The sequence below is a fragment of the Hyla sarda genome, chromosome 5 (genome assembly GCF_029499605.1).
Source record: "Hyla sarda isolate aHylSar1 chromosome 5, aHylSar1.hap1, whole genome shotgun sequence".
NCBI classification, from domain to species: domain Eukaryota; kingdom Metazoa; phylum Chordata; class Amphibia; order Anura; family Hylidae; genus Hyla; species Hyla sarda.
In genome coordinates this window covers 66,372,899-66,392,368 of record NC_079193.1, presented here as the reverse complement: position 1 = coordinate 66,392,368, position 19,470 = coordinate 66,372,899, and the positions used below count along the sequence as shown (strand labels likewise).

General features: G+C 43.1%; 1 protein-coding gene across 4 annotated transcripts in view; it reads left to right on the top strand.

Moving 5' to 3' along the window:
• Positions 1 to 19,470, top strand: part of GALNT11 (polypeptide N-acetylgalactosaminyltransferase 11) — a 58,371-nt gene extending 38,901 nt beyond the window's left edge. For 3 of the 4 annotated variants that reach the window (XM_056519615.1, XM_056519616.1, XM_056519617.1), the window contains 5 exons: positions 7,133 to 7,285; positions 11,974 to 12,192; positions 14,548 to 14,652; positions 15,284 to 15,421; positions 18,781 to 19,470. In XM_056519615.1, the coding sequence (XP_056375590.1) occupies positions 7,133 to 7,285; positions 11,974 to 12,192; positions 14,548 to 14,652; positions 15,284 to 15,421; positions 18,781 to 18,912 (747 nt within the window). In that variant the 3' untranslated portion in view covers positions 18,913 to 19,470. Of the gene's footprint in view, positions 1 to 2,318; positions 2,381 to 7,132; positions 7,286 to 11,973; positions 12,193 to 14,547; positions 14,653 to 15,283; positions 15,422 to 18,780 lie in introns of those variants that run through there. The other variant, XM_056519618.1, reaches the window with a different exon arrangement.

Sequence of the window (19,470 nt, the reverse complement as noted above, 5' to 3'; positions counted from 1 at the left end):
AAATTCAGAGAAACAAAAGACCTTTCTCCCAGGAGACAAGATTCTCTCCCTTCAGCTGAAAATAAAAAATGTGATACAGAGAAATTCTTGTCCTATAAGAACAGCCATGTTAGTCTTAGGGTCAATGACATCCTGTATACCGGCAGTACCGTGGGCTCAAAGCCATTCGAGACTCCTTCAATCCCTGATTTTGAAAGTATGGGACAGATCTTAACTCTCTTTAGAGAAGAGATTACAAATTCCACATTAGGTAAAAGCCTCATTAGCTTGGTGGCTAAAGAAAAAGAACCTCGCTACGAATTCATTGGATCCTCTCTTCTGCTGTAACAGTGATGACAAAGCACCTTCATCTTCAGGGCTCATGGTACCAGAAAACCCAATGTCACTCCTCCAACTTTTGGGAATTGAAGGCAGTTTTAATGGCATTAAGAGCGTCAGAACATCTCTTAAAAAAATCATCACGTGAAGGTATATTCGGACAATATAACCGCAGTGGCCTTTCTCAACCACCAAGGGGGAACAAGACATTCCCTTCTAAGAGATCTCTCCTCAAAGATTTTCATCTGGGCAGAGAAAAATGTTCTTTCCCTTTACAGCGGTACATCTGAAGGGTGTAGAGAATCAGGAAGCAGACTTCCTAAGCCAGAACCAAGTGGATCCAGGGGAATGGAAACTAAATTCACAATTCTTTCAGTCACTTGTGAGAGTCTGAGGGAATCCTGAAATAGATCTCTTTGCGAAAAAGAAGAATTGCAAAGTCCAGAACTTTTTCTCCCTCAATCCGAGGGAGAAACCTCTTGCAGTAGATGCTCTTCAAAAACAAGCTTGGGACTTCTCTCTTGCTTATGAATTTCATCCTCTACCTCTCGTCCTGAAAGTGCTCCAAAAGATTTAAGCGGATAAAGTTTGTGTCATCTTCATAGCCCCTTGGTGGCCCAAGAGAGGTTGGTTCAGTGTCCTAAATCTCCTTTCTGTAACAGATCCGATCTGGCTTCCTTAGGTGAACAATCTTCTGACGCAGGGACCTCTATGTTACCAAGACCTAGAAATCCTACAGTTAACAGCATGGCTCTTGAAAGGCAGATCCTACTAAAGAAGGGACTTTTTGTTTTAGTAAAATGGTTAATACATTTAAAAAAAGTAAAAATGGTTCTACTTCTATATAATTAAGATACTGGAATAAATTTATATCCATGGTGTGGTCCTTCCCCACCGGACATTCTGAATCCAGACATTCCTAAGATACTAGACTTTCTCTAAGAAGGGTTTGAAAAAGGTCTTTCTATCAGCACCTTAAAAGTTCAGACGGCAGCTCTGGGATGCTACTTTGATACCTCTCTAGCTGAACATAAGTGGATAAAAATATTTTTTTTTTCTGCCATTTCTAGATTAAAACATAAAATATCTAACTTGACTTCTCCATGGGATTTAAATTATTTCTGCCTTAATCAAACATCCCTTTGAGCCCTCTGTCTGTGACCTCTGTTAAATTATTGACCTGCAAAACTGCGCTGTTAGTTGCCATCACCTCAGAAAGAAGGTCTATCTATTGAAGAACCATATTGTATCATCCTGGATGATAGGATTATCTTCAAACTTAATCAAGCTTTTCTTCCAAAAGTGGTCACTAATTTTCACAAGTCTCAGGATATTACATTGCCCTCATTCTGCAATAATCCAAAAAATCAGAAGGAAGAGGTCCTACATAACCTTGATGTTAGAAGATGTGTTATTCATTACTTGGAGACTACTAAATCTTGGAGAAAAGATTCTAACCTTTTTGTTCAATTTCAAGGGCCCAATAAGGGCAAGAGAGCTTCAAAAAATTACATTTCTAGGTGGCTATGAGGAGGCCTATAAATCTTCCAGTAACCAAGTCCCTGAAGGTCCTCATGCTCATTCAACTAGGGCACTAGATGTATCCTGGGCCGAAAAAGCTTCAGCCTCCATCGAACAGATTTGCAGAGCGCCAACATGGTCATCTCCGCATACCTTCTTCAACCATTATAGGTTGAATGTAACATCTTCCCAAGATCTGTCTTTCGGCAGGAAGGTGTTGCAAGGTGTGGTCCCTAAAGTCACCTGTTTATCTGGTATGTCTCATGGTGGTGCTGTCATGATGACTAAGTGAAAAGATGGAATTATTACTTACCGATTATTCGTTTTTCATGAGTCCATCATGACACCACCTTTTAATTCCCGCCCTTCTATGTGGATAAGTATTATAGACGTATTGTTTATGCTCTAGTTGATTTAAAACCACAGAAGGGTGGATGGGGAGGGGCCTATTTAACATTTCTGTTTCCTGTTCCTTTTAGAGCTACAGGGGATAATCTCATGGTGGTGCTGTCATGACGGACTCATGAAAAACAAATTATAGGTAAGTAATTATTCCATCTTTGCCCCACTGTATCTATCAAGTACTAGTCCTATAACTACTAAATAATACCAGTATGCAAGGGACAGATATTATCCATATATATACCGTATATATAATAAAACCACTGTTACTGACCAGATCCAGTATACCAAGGCGAATAATACCAGTATACAAGGAGGAATACTATTACCAAGCATGTTACCACCATACTGTTACTGACCAAATCCTGTATACTGATACCAATATTACCAATAATACCAGTATACAAGGAGGAATATTATAACTATACATATTGTTACAGACCAAATTCAGTATACAGAGACCAATTTTACCAATACTACCAGTATACTGCCACATCATGAACACAACCATTATCAGCACTTAGTGATGACATACATCTTAGTCTCCACACTTTTTAGCATCTTCTTTGCCTTTTTCCCAATCTGTGCTTTAAATGGCAATAATATCGCTCTTGGTAGATACATGCCCTCCATTAGGCAGTTACCCCCCAGTAGGTAGATGGGTGTCACACAATAGTCATGTGCCACCAGTAAGTAGATAGTTTTCCCCATGTACAGAGGATAGGTGCCCCCAGGATGTTCATAGTTGTCCCCCAGTACTGATAGTTGCCCTTTGCAGTAGAGCGGTACCTCAAGTTACAATATTATTGGTTCCAGGACGACCATTGTATGTTGAGACCATAACTCTATGGAAACCTGATACTTGGTTCTGAAGCCCCCAAAATGTAATCCAAAAATAGGAAAAAGTGAGGATAAAAGGGGTTCTCCACCATAAGGTGATTTTAGTACGTACCTGGCAGACAGTAATGGACATGCTTAGGAAGGATCTGCACTTGTCTTGGGCTAAATGGCTATTGGCTACTGTCATCAGCTGACTAGTGAGTCAGGTCTCGGCCGCATTGCAACCTGGGAAAAATCTGAGACAACAGTAATTTTGTATGCTGTTAAAAATAAATATTTGGGTGAAAATCACATAAGAATTGTGAGAAAACGTCATACACAGGTACAGATACTATATTATGAACTACACTGACTTTACAGCCCGTGTAGCATAGTCAAATAAAAAAAATACTGGAATACCCCTTTAAAGAAAAATAAGTAGATAACTAATACAGATAAAGCAAGTCCTTACATATAAAAATAAGAAAGATCTTCTGAGAGCTGTAATCACTGTCTATGTAGAGGACAGGAGCTTCTTAATACAGGGGTTTTACCTGTGAATGCCCATTCTAATTGGTCAGTTCTTCCAGCCATTGACACGTTTCACAGATCTGGACTGTCTGTAGTATTGTATGTTGAGTCTGGTTTCAGGTTATAATGATCCAGAAAAGACTATTGTATGTTGAAACTATTGTATGTTGTGGCCAGTTTTAGGTAGTTATCCTTCATATACCTACCTGCTCTTCGCCCCTGTACCTCCTACATTTTGCTGACTTGAGGCGAACACCCGATGAGTGTTGTCGTCTTGTGTGCGTTGAGCCCGGGGCTCTTGTAAAGCTGGCAGGAAGACTCCCTTCTCTTATTCGGCAATTTCAAATTGGCTTTGCTCAAGGCAGATCAGGGGTTAAGAATACGAGAAACATTCTAGTGGCTCTGGATATGGAGGTCTGGTTCACAGAAGTGGAATGCAGCGGTTATTAACTTTGACACTGAAAAGGCGTTTGACAATGTGTCTAGCACCTGGCTTTTCCAAGTCTTGGACAAGTAGTCCTTTCAAGGCCCTTTCTTAAAGGTTTTTTTCTCTACGATTTGTTTTTGTTAATAGCCTTTCCTTAGGATTGGTGGGAGCCTCACTCCTGACACCTCTCCTGATCTTCTGATGGAAGGGGCTACGGTGTCTCTGCGAGCACTGCGCGGTCTGTTCACCTCCAAAGCGACTGACTATATGGTTGCATTATTTATTAAACACCTTGAATGGCAGCTGGCTGGATGAAGTGCAAAACCAGGGGCAGCCGCACCTAAGTGTATGAAGTAACAAGGCTGCAATGTTCACATGAGTGATATGGTCCTATTATTTAGTTTATCAGCCGCAGTGCCAGAAGTTGGGCAACCCCCCCCCCCATTCAGATGTTGTTGACTTATCAAGATAGGCCGACATTAAAACATTTTTTAGAAAACCTCTTTAACATACTTACCGCTACATATATAATAAACTTAAGTTACATCTTTCTGTTTGACTGATATATAATTTTGGGTTCTAATACTCATTTACATATTTGGGGATTCCCATTGCTAGAACATATTTGGGGCTGAATAAACTGTTTATTGACCAAGTTGGTGGATCTCACCCTGGGCTTACTTGGCAGCTGGAATTGGATTAATGTTTTGCCCATATACTTTACCCTTTTTTTTTTTTTTTTTAATCTTCTGTTTTTGTTAAATCTTCATGTACAAGCCACTGTAAGATTGCATTCACACCATGTTTTTGCAATACAGTTCATGAATTAGGTTTTTGATGAAAAACTGATTCCTCAAAACCGTATTAAACTATCAAAACGTGTGTACAAATTTTAACCTGTATACGGTTTAAAACCATAAACGGTTTGAAAAATAACGCCCGGTGTCATCCGTTTAAGAAAAAACGTATACGTTTTTAACTTTTCACTCAATTATGAATAAAGTTTCACTTGTTTGATTGAAATTCCAAGAAAAAAACTGTGCTAAGTCAAAAACCATATAGTGAAAACCGGATGGAACCGTACGCACATTCGGTTCTCATTGACTCCCATGTTAAAAAAAAAAACATACGGTTTCAATACGTTTTTTCACCAGGACCAAAAACCGTGGTAGGCTTTACGTACAGGGAAGAAATGGTTTTAGGTACGGGGAAAAAAAAAACGGACAAAACCGTACAAGACGCAAAACTGATGCAGCCGGATGCATCATTTGGCATACGGTTTTAAAATTGAAAACGTATACGGGAATCTTATATGCAAAAACATGGTGTGAACGCACCCTAATACACTGCTCAAAAAAATAAAGGAAAAACTAAGATAACACATTGTAGATCTGAATGAATGAACTAATCGTATGAAATACTTTCGTCTTTACATAGTTGAATGTGCTGACAACAACATCACACAAAAATTATCAATGGAAATCAAATTTATCAACCCATGGAGGTCTGGATATGGAGTCACACTCAAAATCAAAGGGGAAAACCACACTACAGGCTGATCCAACTTTATGTAATGTCCTTAAAACAAGTCAAAATGAGGCTCAGTAGTGTGTGTGGCCTCCACGTGCCCGTATGACCTCCCTACAATGCCTGGGCATGATCCTGATGAGGTGGACAGTCTGTGGTGCAATGTGGCATTGGTGGATGGAGCGAGACATGATGTCCCAGATGTGCTCAATCTGATTCAGGTCTGGGGAACAGGCGGGCCAGTCCATAGCATCAATGCCTTCCTTTTGCAGGAGCTGCTGACACACCCCAGCCACATGAGGTCTAGCATTGTCTTGCATTAGGAGGAACCCAGGGCCCAACTGCACCAGCATATGGTCTCACAAGGGGTCTGAGGATCTCATCTCGGCACCTAATGGCAGTCAGGCTACCTCTGGCAAGCACATGGAGGGCTGTGCAGCCACCCCACACCATTACTGACCCACCACAAACCGGTCCTGCTGGAGGAAGTTGCAGGCAGCAGAACGTTCACCACAGCATCTTCAGGCTCTGTCACATGCTCAGTGTGAATCTGCTTTCATCTGTGAAGAGCACAGGGCGCCAGTGGCGAATTTGCCTATCTTGGTGTTATCTGGCAAATGCCAAACGTCCGGCACGGTGTTGGGCTGTAAGCACAACCCCCATCTGTGGACATAGGGCCCTCATGGAGTCTGTTTCTGACCGTTTGAGTGGACACATGCACATTTATGGTCTGCTGGAGGTAATTTTGCAGGGCTCTGGCAGTGCTCCTCCTGCTCCTCTACAAAGGCGGAGGTAGTGGTCCTGCTGCTGGGTTGTTGCCCTCCTACGGCCTCCTCCACGTCTCCTGGTAGCGCCTCCATGCTCTGGATACTACGCTCACAGACACATCAAATCTTCTTGCCATAGCTCGCATTGATGTTCCATCCTGGATGGGCTGCACTACCTGAGCCACTTGTGTGGGTTGTAGACTACATCTCATGCTACCACTAGAGTGAAAGCACCACCAGCATTTAATAGTGACCAAAACATCAGCCAGGAAGCATAGGAACTTATAAGTGGTCTGTGGTCACCACCTGCAGAACCACTCCTTTATAGGGGGTGTCTTGCTAATTGTCTATAATTTCCACCTGTTGTCGGTTCCATTTGCACAACAGCATGTGAAATTGATTGTCAATCAGTGTGGCTTCCTGAGTGGACAGTGTGATTTCACAGAAGTGTCATTGACTTGGAGTTACATTGTGTTGTTAAGTGTTCACTTTATTTATTTATTGAGCAGTGTAGAAAGAGCATAAGTTAATATGGAAGGGTAGATGGCAGAGTATTTTCTCCACATAATTAATGGCAGAAAAATCCCAAGTCAGCAGTCAGCATATTATTTGGGTCAAGATTGACTGTGAAGAAAATAATATATTTGTTTAATATTAACGTTTTTGCTGTATTATGATTTAAAAAATATATATAAAAAAACATGAATAAAAAATGAATAAATAATTATATATATAATTACTGACAATGTTTTGAGGAATTGTGCAATAAAAAGACGGCCAGTTCTGTGGAGTCTTAATAATCTAACTGATCTTGTTTCAGATCTGGATGTGCGGCGGTAGCCTTCTCATTGTACCTTGCTCCAGGGTTGGGCATATATTCCGTAAAAGACGCCCATATGGATCCCCTGGTGGCCATGACACTATGGCTCATAATTCCCTACGACTGGCACATGTATGGATGGATGAGTATAAGGTATTTTGGTATTTTTTGGTATTTTTTAAATCCTTCAACACTTCCACTACCCATTGGGTAACATCAGGAGTGGGATTCAGCCAGTTCTCCCTAGTTTGGGGAAAGCTGGTTGTTGAAATTACAGCCGGTTTGCCGAATTGGGGGAAAAGCAATTTCATCCTGTAACTGTTGGCAGTGGGAAGCTGCCTTTTTACTGTGTTGTGTTAAATTCGGTCTTGTTTTCCACTTCTGTATTGCTGTGCCAGCCATTTAGTGAGGAAAGGACACAGAATAGGGCACAAAACTTCACTAATTCCTCCTCACATAGCCACCAGAAGAGCCACTGTTAGGCTAGGTTCAGACTACAGAATCTCCAGGCAGAAAATTTCCGCCCGGAAATTCCGAGTGCGGCCAGCGCCGGCTGAATCAGTCGGCGCTAGGACCGCACGGACACTGCAGTCTCCAATAGACTGCAATGTGATCCGCGCGGATTTCGGCTTGAAGAAAGAGCAACACCATTCTTCAGGTGGAAATTTCTAAGCTGATTTTCTAAGCAGATTTTCTAAGCGGATTTTCTGCTTCACAAATTCCGAAGTGTGAATTTGTGAACGGAAACCCATTCACTACACTAGACATTTTAGCAAGTGGAATTTCGGATGGAAATTTTACGACAGAATTTGTCGGCAATCCCGTAGTCTGAACCTAGCCTTAGTATGTCAGGGGAACTTGGAGTTAGTGATTTTAATCCAACCCCTGAGTCACATAATAATAAGTAGCAAAGAATTAAACAGAGGAGGTAAGATGTACCACAGTGCTAATCAAAGGGGTACTCCCGTGGAAAACTGTTTTTTTTTTTTTTTTTTAAATCAACTGGTGCCAGAAAGTTACAGATTTTTTAATTACTTCTATAAAAAAATCTTAATCCTTCCAGTACTTTTTAGGGGCTGTATACTACAGAGGAATTGCTTTACTTTTTAGATTTCTCTTATGTCATGACCACAGTGCTCTCTGCTGACACCTCTGTACATTTTAGGAACTGTCCAGAGCAGGAGAAAATCACCATAGCAAACATATGCTGCTCTGGACAGTTCCTAAAATGGACAGCAGAGGCCAGCAAAGAGCACTGTGGTCATGACATCAGAGAAATCCAAAAAGTAAAGCATTTCCTCTGTAGTATACAGCCCCTAAAAAGTACTGGAAGGATTAAGATTTTTTAATAGAAGTAACTTACAAATCTGTTTAACTTTCTGGCACCAGTTGATTTAAAAAAAAATAAAAAATGTTTTCCATGGGAGTACCCCTTTAAGGCCTTTTTTCATACATTAAATTTTGAAAACTGTGATAATCATTGACTTTCATAAGGAAAAATGTAAACAAGAAAAATAGACCAAAGGGCACTTACATAGGGTGATTATCAGCTGAATGGGCCAATATCCCCCAGTCTAATAGGGGCAGCGATCAGCCGACAAACGAGGAAACAAATCATCGCCCATCAGAACATCACTCTGTGTAATAGGGGACATGTGGCCGGCAGGTGATGGCAGCAGAGAGGTTTTCAAGCCTTGTCATGGGTTCTGTAAATCAATTGAAAAATTACAACACAGTAGCAAACCGACCTTTAGTTTTATCAAGCACGTGACTGGCATGGTGCAGTTGCTTGCCCATTTTTTTTTTTACTGGAGATAGGTTATCATCTTGGGAAAAAATTCTATATAGTAGTTAAAATAGTATTTACAGTGCTGCCTCCCTTTACTTCCTCAGTGGTCAGGGCATGCCTCCTACTCGCCTAGTAGTTAAAGAACTGCTTCCTCAGTGTGCCTTCTACTAACCTCTTAGTTACAGTACTGCCTCCTCAGTGTGCCTCCTACTCGCCTAGTAGTTAAAGAACTGCCTCCTCAGTGTGCCTTCTACTAACCTCTTAGTTACAGTACTGCCTCCTCAGTGTGCCTCCTACTGCCCTAGTAGTTACAGCACTGCCTCCTCAGTGTGCCTCTTACTGCCCTAGTAGTTACAGAACTGCCTCCTCAGGGCATGTCTCCTACAGCCCTAGTAGTTACAGCACTGCCTCCTCAGTGTGCCTCCTACTGCCCTAGTAGTTACAGAACTGCCTCCTCAGGGCATGTCTCCTACAGCCCTAGTAGTTACAGTACTGCCTCCTCAGTGTGCCTCCTACTGCCCTAGTAGTTACAGCACTGCCTCCTCAGGGCATGCCTCTTACTGCCCTAGTAGTTACAGAACTGCCTCCTCAGGGCATGTCTCCTACAGCCCTAGTAGTTACAGCACTGCCTCCTCAGGGCATGCCTCCTACTGCCCTAGTAGTTACAGCACTGCCTCCTCAGGGCATGCTTCTTACTGCCCTAGTAGTTACAGCACTGTTTCCTCAGGGCATGCCTCTTACTGCCCTAGTAGTTACAGCACTGCTTCCTCAGGGCATGCCTCCTACTGCCCTAGTAGTTACAGCACTGCCTCCTCAGGGCATGCCTCTTACTGCCCTAGTAGTTACAGCACTGCTTCCTCAGGGCATGCCTCTTACTGCCCTAGTAGTTACAGCACTGCTTCCTCAGGGCATGCCTCCTACTGCCCTAGTAGTTACAGCACTGCCTCCTCAGGGCATGCCTCCTACTGCCCTAGTAGTTACAGCACTGCCTCCTCAGGGCATGCTTCTTACTGCCCTAGTAGTTACAGCACTGCTTCCTCAGGGCATGCCTCTTACTGCCCTAGTAGTTACAGCACTGCCTCCTCAGGGCATGCCTCCTACTGCCCTAGTAGTTACAGCACTGCCTCCTCAGGGCATGCCTCTTACTGCCCTAGTAGTTACAGCACTGCTTCCTCAGGGCATGCCTTCTACTACCCTAGTAGTTGCAGCACTGCCTCCTCAGGGCATGCTTCTTACTGCCCTAGTAGTTACAGCACTGCCTCCTCGAGGCATGCTTCTTACTGCCCTAGTAGTTACAGCACTGCCTCCTCGGGGCATTCTTCTCACTGCCCTAGTAGTTACAGCACTGCCTCCTCAGGGCATGCCTCTTACTGCCCTAGTAGTTACAGCACTGCCTCCTCAGGGCATGCCTCCTACTGCCCTAGTAGTTACAGCACTGCCTCCTCAGGGCATGCCTCTTACTGCCCTAGTAGTTACAGCACTGCCTCCTCAGGGCATGCTTCTTACTGCCCTAGTAGTTACAGCACTGCCTCCTCAGGGCATGCCTGTTACTGCCCTAGTAGTTACAGCACTGCTTCCTCAGGGCATGCCTCCTACTACCCTAGTAGTTGCAGCACTGCCTCCTCAGGGCATGCTTCTTACTGCCCTAGTAGTTACAGCACTGCCTCCTCGGGGCATGCTTCTTACTGCCCTAGTAGTTACAGCACTGCCTCCTCAGGGCATGCTTCTCACTGCCCTAGTAGTTACAGCACTGCCTCCTCAGGGCATGCCTCTTACTGCCCTAGTAGTTACAGCACTGCTTCCTCAGGGCATGCCTCCTACTGCCCTAGTAGTTACAGCACTGCCTCCTCAGGGCATGCCTCCTACTGCCCTAGTAGTTACAGCACTGCCTCCTCAGGGCATGCTTCTTACTGCCCTAGTAGTTACAGCACTGCTTCCTCAGGGCATGCCTCTTACTGCCCTAGTAGTTACAGCACTGCCTCCTCAGGGCATGCTTCTTACTGCCCTAGTAGTTACAGCACTGCCTCCTCAGGGCATGCCTCTTACTGCCCTAGTAGTTACAGCACTGCCTCCTCAGGGCATGCCTCTTACTGCCCTAGTAGTTACAGCACTGCCTCCTCAGGGCATGCTTCTTACTGCCCTAGTAGTTACAGCACTGCTTCCTCAGGGCATGCCTCCTACTGCCCTAGTAGTTACAGCACTGCCTCCTCAGGGCATGCTTCTTACTGCCCTAGTAGTTACAGCACTGCCTCCTCAGGGCATGCCTCCTACTGCCCTAGTAGTTACAGAACTCCCTCCTCAGGGCATGCCTCCTACTACCCTAGTAGTTACAGTACTGCCTCCTCAGGGCATGCCTCCTACTGCCCTAGTAGTTACAGCACTGCCTCCTCAGGGCATGCTTCTTACTGCCCTAGTAGTTACAGCACTGCTTCCTCAGGGCATGCCTCCTACTGCCCTAGTAGTTACAGCACTGCCTCCTCAGGGCATGCCTCCTACTGCCCTAGTAGTTACAGAACTCCCTCCTCAGGGCATGCCTCTTATTGCCCTAGTAGTTACAGCACTGCCTCCTCAGGGCATGCCTCTTATTGCCCTAGTAGTTACAGCACTGCCTCCTCAGGGCATGTCTCTTACTCTTCTAGTAGTTACAGCACTGCCTCCTCAGGGCATGTCTCTTACTCTTCTAGTAGTTACAGCACTGCCTCCTCAGGGCATGCCTCTTATTGCCCTAGTAGTTACAGCACTGCCTTCTCAGGGCATGCTTCTTACTCATTTAGTAGTCATATCAGTCACAATCATACACTAGTCACTGCAGTTTGCCACTACCTTCACCCATTCCTAAAATAACAGAAGACATCCCTTAGGTCTTAGAAGCTAATTACGCGCCTGTCATCTTCCACTGATTACAGAAGGGCATACTAATGGCCTATAGCCCTAATATAAGGGATATTCAGATCATGTAGTAATACTCTTTGTACTTGCTAAACAAGTAGTGTTCTAAGCATTCGGTGTTTACTGTGATAACCTATTCACCCTTTATTTCTTTTGGGACCAGGAACAGTATTTTGCCCTCAGACCTGAGCTCAGGAGCAGAGACTATGGAGACATCAGCGAACGTGTGGCCTTGAGGAACAGACTAAATTGTAAATCCTTTAAGTGGTATCTGGACAATATTTACCCCGAGATGCAAATTTCTGGTCCCAATGCCAAAGCCCAACCACCTGTATTTCTTAATAGAGGCCAAAAAAGGCCCAAAATCCTACAACGTGGGAGGGTAAGCTGATTGTGTCAATCCTTCTATACCTGATAATGTCTTGAAACGTATAGTATTAATAAAGAGCACCTACAAAAACTAACTTCTATTAGATTACATATTTTTTCATTAACTCCTTAGGGTGTTTTCTTATATTAAGGGTTTTTAAAAACCAAAGCCAGGCACGGTTCATAAATGAAGCCCATGTATAATACATAGACATTTGCACTTTTTAAAGGGAATCTGTCAGCTGTATTTGCTGCTGCAGCTGTTAGGGTATAAAATCAACCTGTTCCTTTTCTGGAGTTGATGGTGCTTGCTAACCTTATAATTTTACCTTTTAAGTGTCAAGTAGGCAGAGCTAAGCTGCTCAAGTGTCACAAACTGACATCTCTGCACTCACCCATTACCTCCCACCACTCCTTTATTGACTTACCAGTCAGAGGGGCCGAGAGTTGAGGAGGCATGTCATTTTTATCTTCTTTTTTTTTTTTTTTATGGGGGCCTTGTTATAGTTTTCAATGGTACCATTTGACTTTGCTATTTTGCAATAGTTTTTATGTATTTTTGGGTTTACTGTGTAGAACCATGTTTATGTCTAAATATAAAAACAACTGAATTATGAGTAGCATTGTTTTTTTCTTAATGGGCTACCCCGGCATTTTTTTTTGTTTTGTTTTAAAGCTTCATTTGCCCGGCCTGCCCCAATAATAAAAAAAATTAAAAAAAACTTGGACTTACCTCCCACCACTCCCCCGGTATAACTGTTCCATCCTCTAGTCTTATTCCTGCTTCTGGGGCCCAACATGTTACATTGCACTGAGCTAATAGCTAGCTTCCAGGCACCTGGAAAAATACTGGTTTGGCCACAGAAGCAGGAAGAAGACTGCAAAATATGGCCAGAGTACCCCTTTAAAGGGGTTATCCACCTTAAGGTGATTTTAGTATGTACCTGGCAGACAGTAATGGACATGCTTAGGAAGGATCTGCGCTTGTCTTGGGGCTAAATGGTTATGTTGTGAGATTACCATAACACTGTGGCCAGCTTTTTGTGAATAGCTATTTCCTGTTTGAGTTTCCTCCTTTGCCCACAAATCCCATCATTACATTTTCCTCCCTCCTACACATTAGCCACCCCACTATGAGGAACCTTAAACTGGCTTTTAGAGGTGAAGTCAGTCCCAGCCTGTAAATTTTGTATTTTTCATTGCTCCCTTTTTAAAGCAAAATGTTCAGCTGATGTCAATCTAAGGTGTGGGGCACTTTAGTGGTCACAAAATAATTTCATGTAAATGATTATTCATTCTTTCTGTGTGAGATGTAAATTGTGGATGACTAGATTGTGGTTATATAAATGACAGATCCAGAGGTCATTTATAATGGTGCATTATCCTTGAAGGGGTACTCCGCTGCTCAGCGTTTAGAACAAACTGTTCTGAACGCTGGAGTCGGCGCCGGGAGCTCGTGACGTCATACCCCTTTAAAGTGTACACGTCCGATCCAACAAAAAATGTTTTATTTTTAATATATCACTCAGTACCTAATCCTGACCATGTACATCTAATTTTTATGTGTTTAGCACCTTTTCTAAAAAAATTTATTACACTTTTAATTTAGCTCACTAGTCTGAATTCCTCTAAAAGGGAGGGGGCGTGGCCTCACTGTACAGGTCTCCGCCCCCTCCCTCAGTATGCTGTCTGCTCACATCTCCCCTAGCATTAGGTAAACTACAACTCCCAGCTTGTCCTCACTGACAGTAGCGGGACACAAGCTGACAGTGGGAGGATTTTTCCTCCAGCTCTGAGCCCTGCGCTCACAGCTGTCAATCAAGGAAGCGTGTCCATGACATAGGTGATGATGCATGGACACAGCAGGACTAGTATGTGTCCAAGCAGGCAGGGAGGGCAGTTGTTTGACAGTTTTTTCAGTATAAAATACAGAAAATGTTCTAATGAAAGCAATTGCAAAACCTATTGGTTATACATGCTTTACAACATATCAAAAGATTTTGTATCTGACAGTGCCCATTTAAGGCAAGGTGAACACTATGGCTCATTGCCTCAAGCAGTGCTTTACAGTTAATGCAGGGGGCAGGTTTTTGGCAGAGCAAACATCCACAGGGAAGAGAGCAAGCCACAACTTCCCTTCCATAAGTCTCCTGTGTATGTGACTCCCATAGGCTGCTATTGTACTCTCTTTAACAGCTTGATAGGAGTCTTGGAACCTCCGTTCTACATATAAATCTGGTTATGATATTAGAATTGTAATAACTTATAATAAGTCTTAAGCTAAATGCGTCTTATGACTTATTATTAGGTATTACAATTCTAATGAACTACGTGTAACTCTCTAAAGCATTGTCATTTTTTTTTTCAGATCATTAACATGCAGACGAACCGTTGTCTTGTGGCCCAGGGTCATCCTAGTCAGAAGGGGGGGCTAGTCGTTGCCAAAGATTGTGACTTTAATGATTCTGACCAGGTAATGGTGTCAGTGACGTCTGGGTAGGTCCGTGTTCTGCAAATTGTAAATATGCTCCTTACAACAGATAAGTCCATTCTGGTGATATACTATATAATGGGATGAATAGTAACTAGAGATGAGCGAATTTACAGTAAATTCGATTCGTCATGAACTTCTCGGCTCGGCAGTTGATGACTTTTCCTGCATAAATTAGTTCAGCTTTCAGGTGCTCCGGTGGGCTGGAAAAGGTGGATACAGTCCTAGGAAAGAGTCTCCTAGGACTGTATCCTCCTTTTCCAGCCCACGGGAGCACCGGAAAGCTGAACTAATTTATGCAGGAAAAGTCATCAACTGCCGAGCCGAGAAGTTCGTGACGAATCGAATTTACTGTAAGTTCGCTCATCTCTAATAGTAACCATCCAGCAATCACAAGAAGTTCAGTTGCCATGATATACATAAAAGCCTAAAGCAGAGTTCACACACACACCAATCCACCTCTGTAAAGCTTCCACATGGATATTGACTGTTGAAAGCCATCCCACATTTATATTTTATCATAGATATATACAAGTAAATGGGAATTAGTTGAATGATTGTATGACTGAGGCCAAGCAATAGTGCAGAATAATAATATGTGTAACATTTCCAGATCTGGACCTTCAATGAAGAACATGAGCTTATCCTGAGTAATCTGTTGTGCTTGGATATGTCAGAGACTCGATCCTCAGATCCTCCACGACTGATGAAATGCCACGGATCTGGTGGATCACAACAGTGGGTGTTCGGTGTAAGTCTATTCTATATACTAGTATTGTATGAACACTTATCACTTAAGTCTGAAGCTGGGATTTGTGCTTGTTTGCTTGGATTGTCACAATGGTCAGATATAGCCAACAAAATGATTAACCCCTTAATGACGCCGGACATAAATGTACGTCCTTTTGGGGTGGTACTTAATGCACCAGGACGTACATTTACTTCCTATACATAACCGCGAGCATCGGAGCGATGCTCGGGTCATGGGCGGCAGCTCCCGGCTGCTGATAGCAGCCAGGACCCACCGGTAATGGCCGACATCCGCGATCGTGCGGATGTCCGCTATTAACCCCTCAGATGCCATGATCAATACAGATCACGGCACCTGCAGCATTGCGGTCACTAAAATGGATGATCAAATTGCCCGCATCGCTGCCACGGCGATCCGATCATCCAGAACTGCCTTCCATGGGCTTCTGCTCTGGTCTGCTCGATACTATACATAGCACTGAACAGTATTAGTAATCGAATGATTGCTATAAATAGTCCCCTATGGGCACTATTAAAGTGTAAAAATAAAAGTAATTTTTTTTTTTTTTAAAAGCCCCTCCCCCAATAAAAACATAAAATTGTCCCATTTTCCCTATTTCACCCCCAAAAAGTGTAAAAAATAAAATAAATTTAATATTCATATTTGGTATCGCCGCATGCGTAAATATCCGAACTATTAAAATATTATGTTCATGATGCCGTACGGTGAACAGCGTGAACGTTAAAAAATTAATTACAAAAAAGTCCAAAATTGCTGCTTTTTTTTATAACCTTTTATTAAAAAAAATTTGATAAAAAATGTATTAAAAGTTTTATATAAGCAAATATGGTATCAGTAAAAAGTACAGATCATGGTGCAAAAAATGAGCCCTCATATCACCGCTTATACGGAAAAATGAAAAAGTTATAGGCCTTCAAAATAGGGGGATTTTAAACGTACTAATTTGGTTAAAATGTTTGCGAATTTTTTTTTATTCTTTTTAAGCGCAACAGTAATAGAAAAGTATATTATCATGGGTATCATTTTAATCGTATTGACCCAAAGAATAAAGAACACACGTCATTTGTACCATAAATTGTATGGCGTGAAAACGAAACCTTACAAAATAAGCAAAATTGCGGTTTTCTTTTTAATTTCCCCACACACAGTATTTTTCTTTGGTTGCGCCATACATTTAAAAAAAAAAACAAGCCCCCATACTAGTCTGTGGATGAAAATATAAGAGTTATTATTTTTTTAAGGCGAGGAAGAAAAAACTAAAACGTAAAAATAAAATTGTCTGAGTCCTTAAGGGGTTAATGGATTTTGTCCTAACAAAATAGTATAGGTTTTGAGAAAGGAATAAAGGAAACAAAATACTATTTAGTGCTTAAAGGGGTACTCCGCTGCTCAGTGTTTGGAACAAACTGTTCCCAACGCTGGAGCCGGCACCGAGAGGGGCTATGACATCACATAGGGCTGGGCGGTATACCGGTTCATAGCGAATACCGAAATTTTTGTCCTGCATGATATGAATTTTAACCTATACCGCAATACCGGTTTGGCCCCTCCCCCTTAGAATGAATGTATTATCAGCCCAATGATGCGCTGTCCCCATCTGGGTAGATACTCACACATGACACCCGCAAGCTCTGCCCTCCTCATCCTCCTGTTTGTTGTGGCCGCCAGCGCTGACACTCTATACTGTGCGGTATCCCTATGCCCCGCTGCAAAAAATAAACAAAATAAACTTTAACTCACCTCCCTCTTCTGCTTCCTGGGGACTTGAATGTCGGACAGCCATCAGCCTATCACTGACCGCAGCGATGTCCCGCCTCACCCGGTGATAGGCTGAGCTCACTGTCATGTAAGAAGCCGGCTTCTTACATGACAGTGGGCTCAGCCTATCACCGGGCTAGGCGGAACATCGCTGCGGTCGGTGATAGGCTGCTGGCTGTCTGACGTTCCCGTCCCCAGTGTAAGGCCGACGTCGGAATATGCGTTAGTTTATTTTTTGCTGGCCGGGCATAGGGATACCGTACAGTATAGTGCCGGCGGCTGCAACAAACAGGACGAGGAGGGCAGTGCATGCGTCATGTGTGAGTAGCACCCTGATGTGGACAGCGCAGCGTGGGGCTGATAATTAATTTGGGGGTGTTAGGAAGGAGGAAATACCGTTATATACCGTGGAACCGCCAAAAGTTACATAAATACCGTGATACACACATTTGGTCATACCGCCCAGCCCTAACGTCACGAGCCCCTGGTGCTGGCTCCAGCGTTTGGAACATTTTGTTCCCAACGCTGAGCAGCAGAGTACCCCTTTAACCTGCATAATGCAGGTTTGGTCTCGGCTGTCTGTAAACATATCTTCTAGGGTTAGTGGAAACTATTGCATTCACATCAAATTTTTAGGTTTTAGTTGAAGCCAGTCTTTCAGGATCTCACATTCTTGTTTTACATGGATTCCCATTTTTCCAAAGCTGAGGTTGAGCCTCAGTTCCCCCCTCCGGTCAGCGGCGGTCATGTGACCACTACAGAAGTGGCCTTGGTGATCACGCTCCATAATTTTGGAGCCCCCGCTAAGACACTTATGTCCATAGTTACCATTCACATTACTTCTCTGATATTAAAGGGGTATTCCGGGCAAAAAATGTTTTTCCCATATCCAATGGACAGGGGATAAGATGTATGATCGCGGGGGGCTTGCTGCTGAGACCCCCCCGCGATCTCCCTGCAGCACCCGCAGTCAATGCGGGTGCTGAATCTCCAGTTTTGGAAACCTCCGGGACTGGAGATTGGACACACCTCCTCCATTCATGTCTATGGGAGGGGGCGTGACAGCCATAGACATGAATGGAGGGGGTGTGTCCAATCTCCAGTCCCGGAGGTTTCCAAAACTGGAGATTCAGCACCCGCATTGAATGCGGGTGCTGCAGGGAGATCACAGGGGGGGGGTCCTCAACAGTGGGGCCCCCTGCGATCAGACATCTTATAGGGGATGAAATGTTTTTGCCCGGAATACCCCTTTAGCTTCTCTTTGCACAATGAAAGTTGTGACCAGCTCCAGTTTGGATGCATTTTGACGCCTCTTCACAGAAATGAAACTATTTGCCATCAGAAAACTTCCAAACACGTCATGAGTGCATGTTGTGCCCGTGCTTGGTGTATCCTTGGGCACGGTGATTACACCCATAGCTAGTTTCCCGGGAACCTCTCATTCTGCCTGCATGGGTTGGCTCTGCAGTATGGATGACATTCCGGGAATAGAACAAATTGTGACTAGTTTTATGAGGTATGAGATTTTTGTTATTGCTCCTCGTGTGCCAGATTTAGTAAGAAGTACATTCTTCCTTCAGAAAAACAATCGCCTCTATCAAGTTTCCGTTGGGCAATGCTTGAAGCTCATCGACTCGCTCAGTCATAAGGGATACGTCGCCATGGCAATCTGTGACGGATCACCCGCTCAACAGTGGCATCTGGACAACTGATACTACTACAAGACGGGCGCAGAGATGGACCAGTCCACAAAGACTACAAGACTTTAAGGCATTACAAGCCGTATGCTGCTATTTTAATATGGTACAGTTTTAAAGAATATATTGTCAATCTCTTAAGATGTTGCGCATGTAGGCAGTGGATTAGGTGTAAGCGTAGCCAACAGCTTCCCGCTACTAATGTGCAATTTACTGAAACATTTTGGGGAGGGCAGATTTAAAGAATTGTTTTAACCATAATCTTCAATCATATTTGATTATATAGGAAATTGAACCATTTTAAGCTATTTTATTTTTTTCGTCCTGTTTTGCTATAAATCATATCGTCAGTATTTTTAACGGTTCACACAATTCAGTGGTGACAAGTTTTAACTCTTCAAAGTCTGGAGCATATGCTGCGCAAGGCTTGGGAATTTTTTTTTATAAATATATGTACATTGTTGTCTGTATAATTTTATGTTCATTTATGCAATTTGATTTAGAAGAATTTTATCTGGGAACATTTTTATGTTTTTTTTTTTCTTAAAAGAACATTTATTAAAATTACACAAA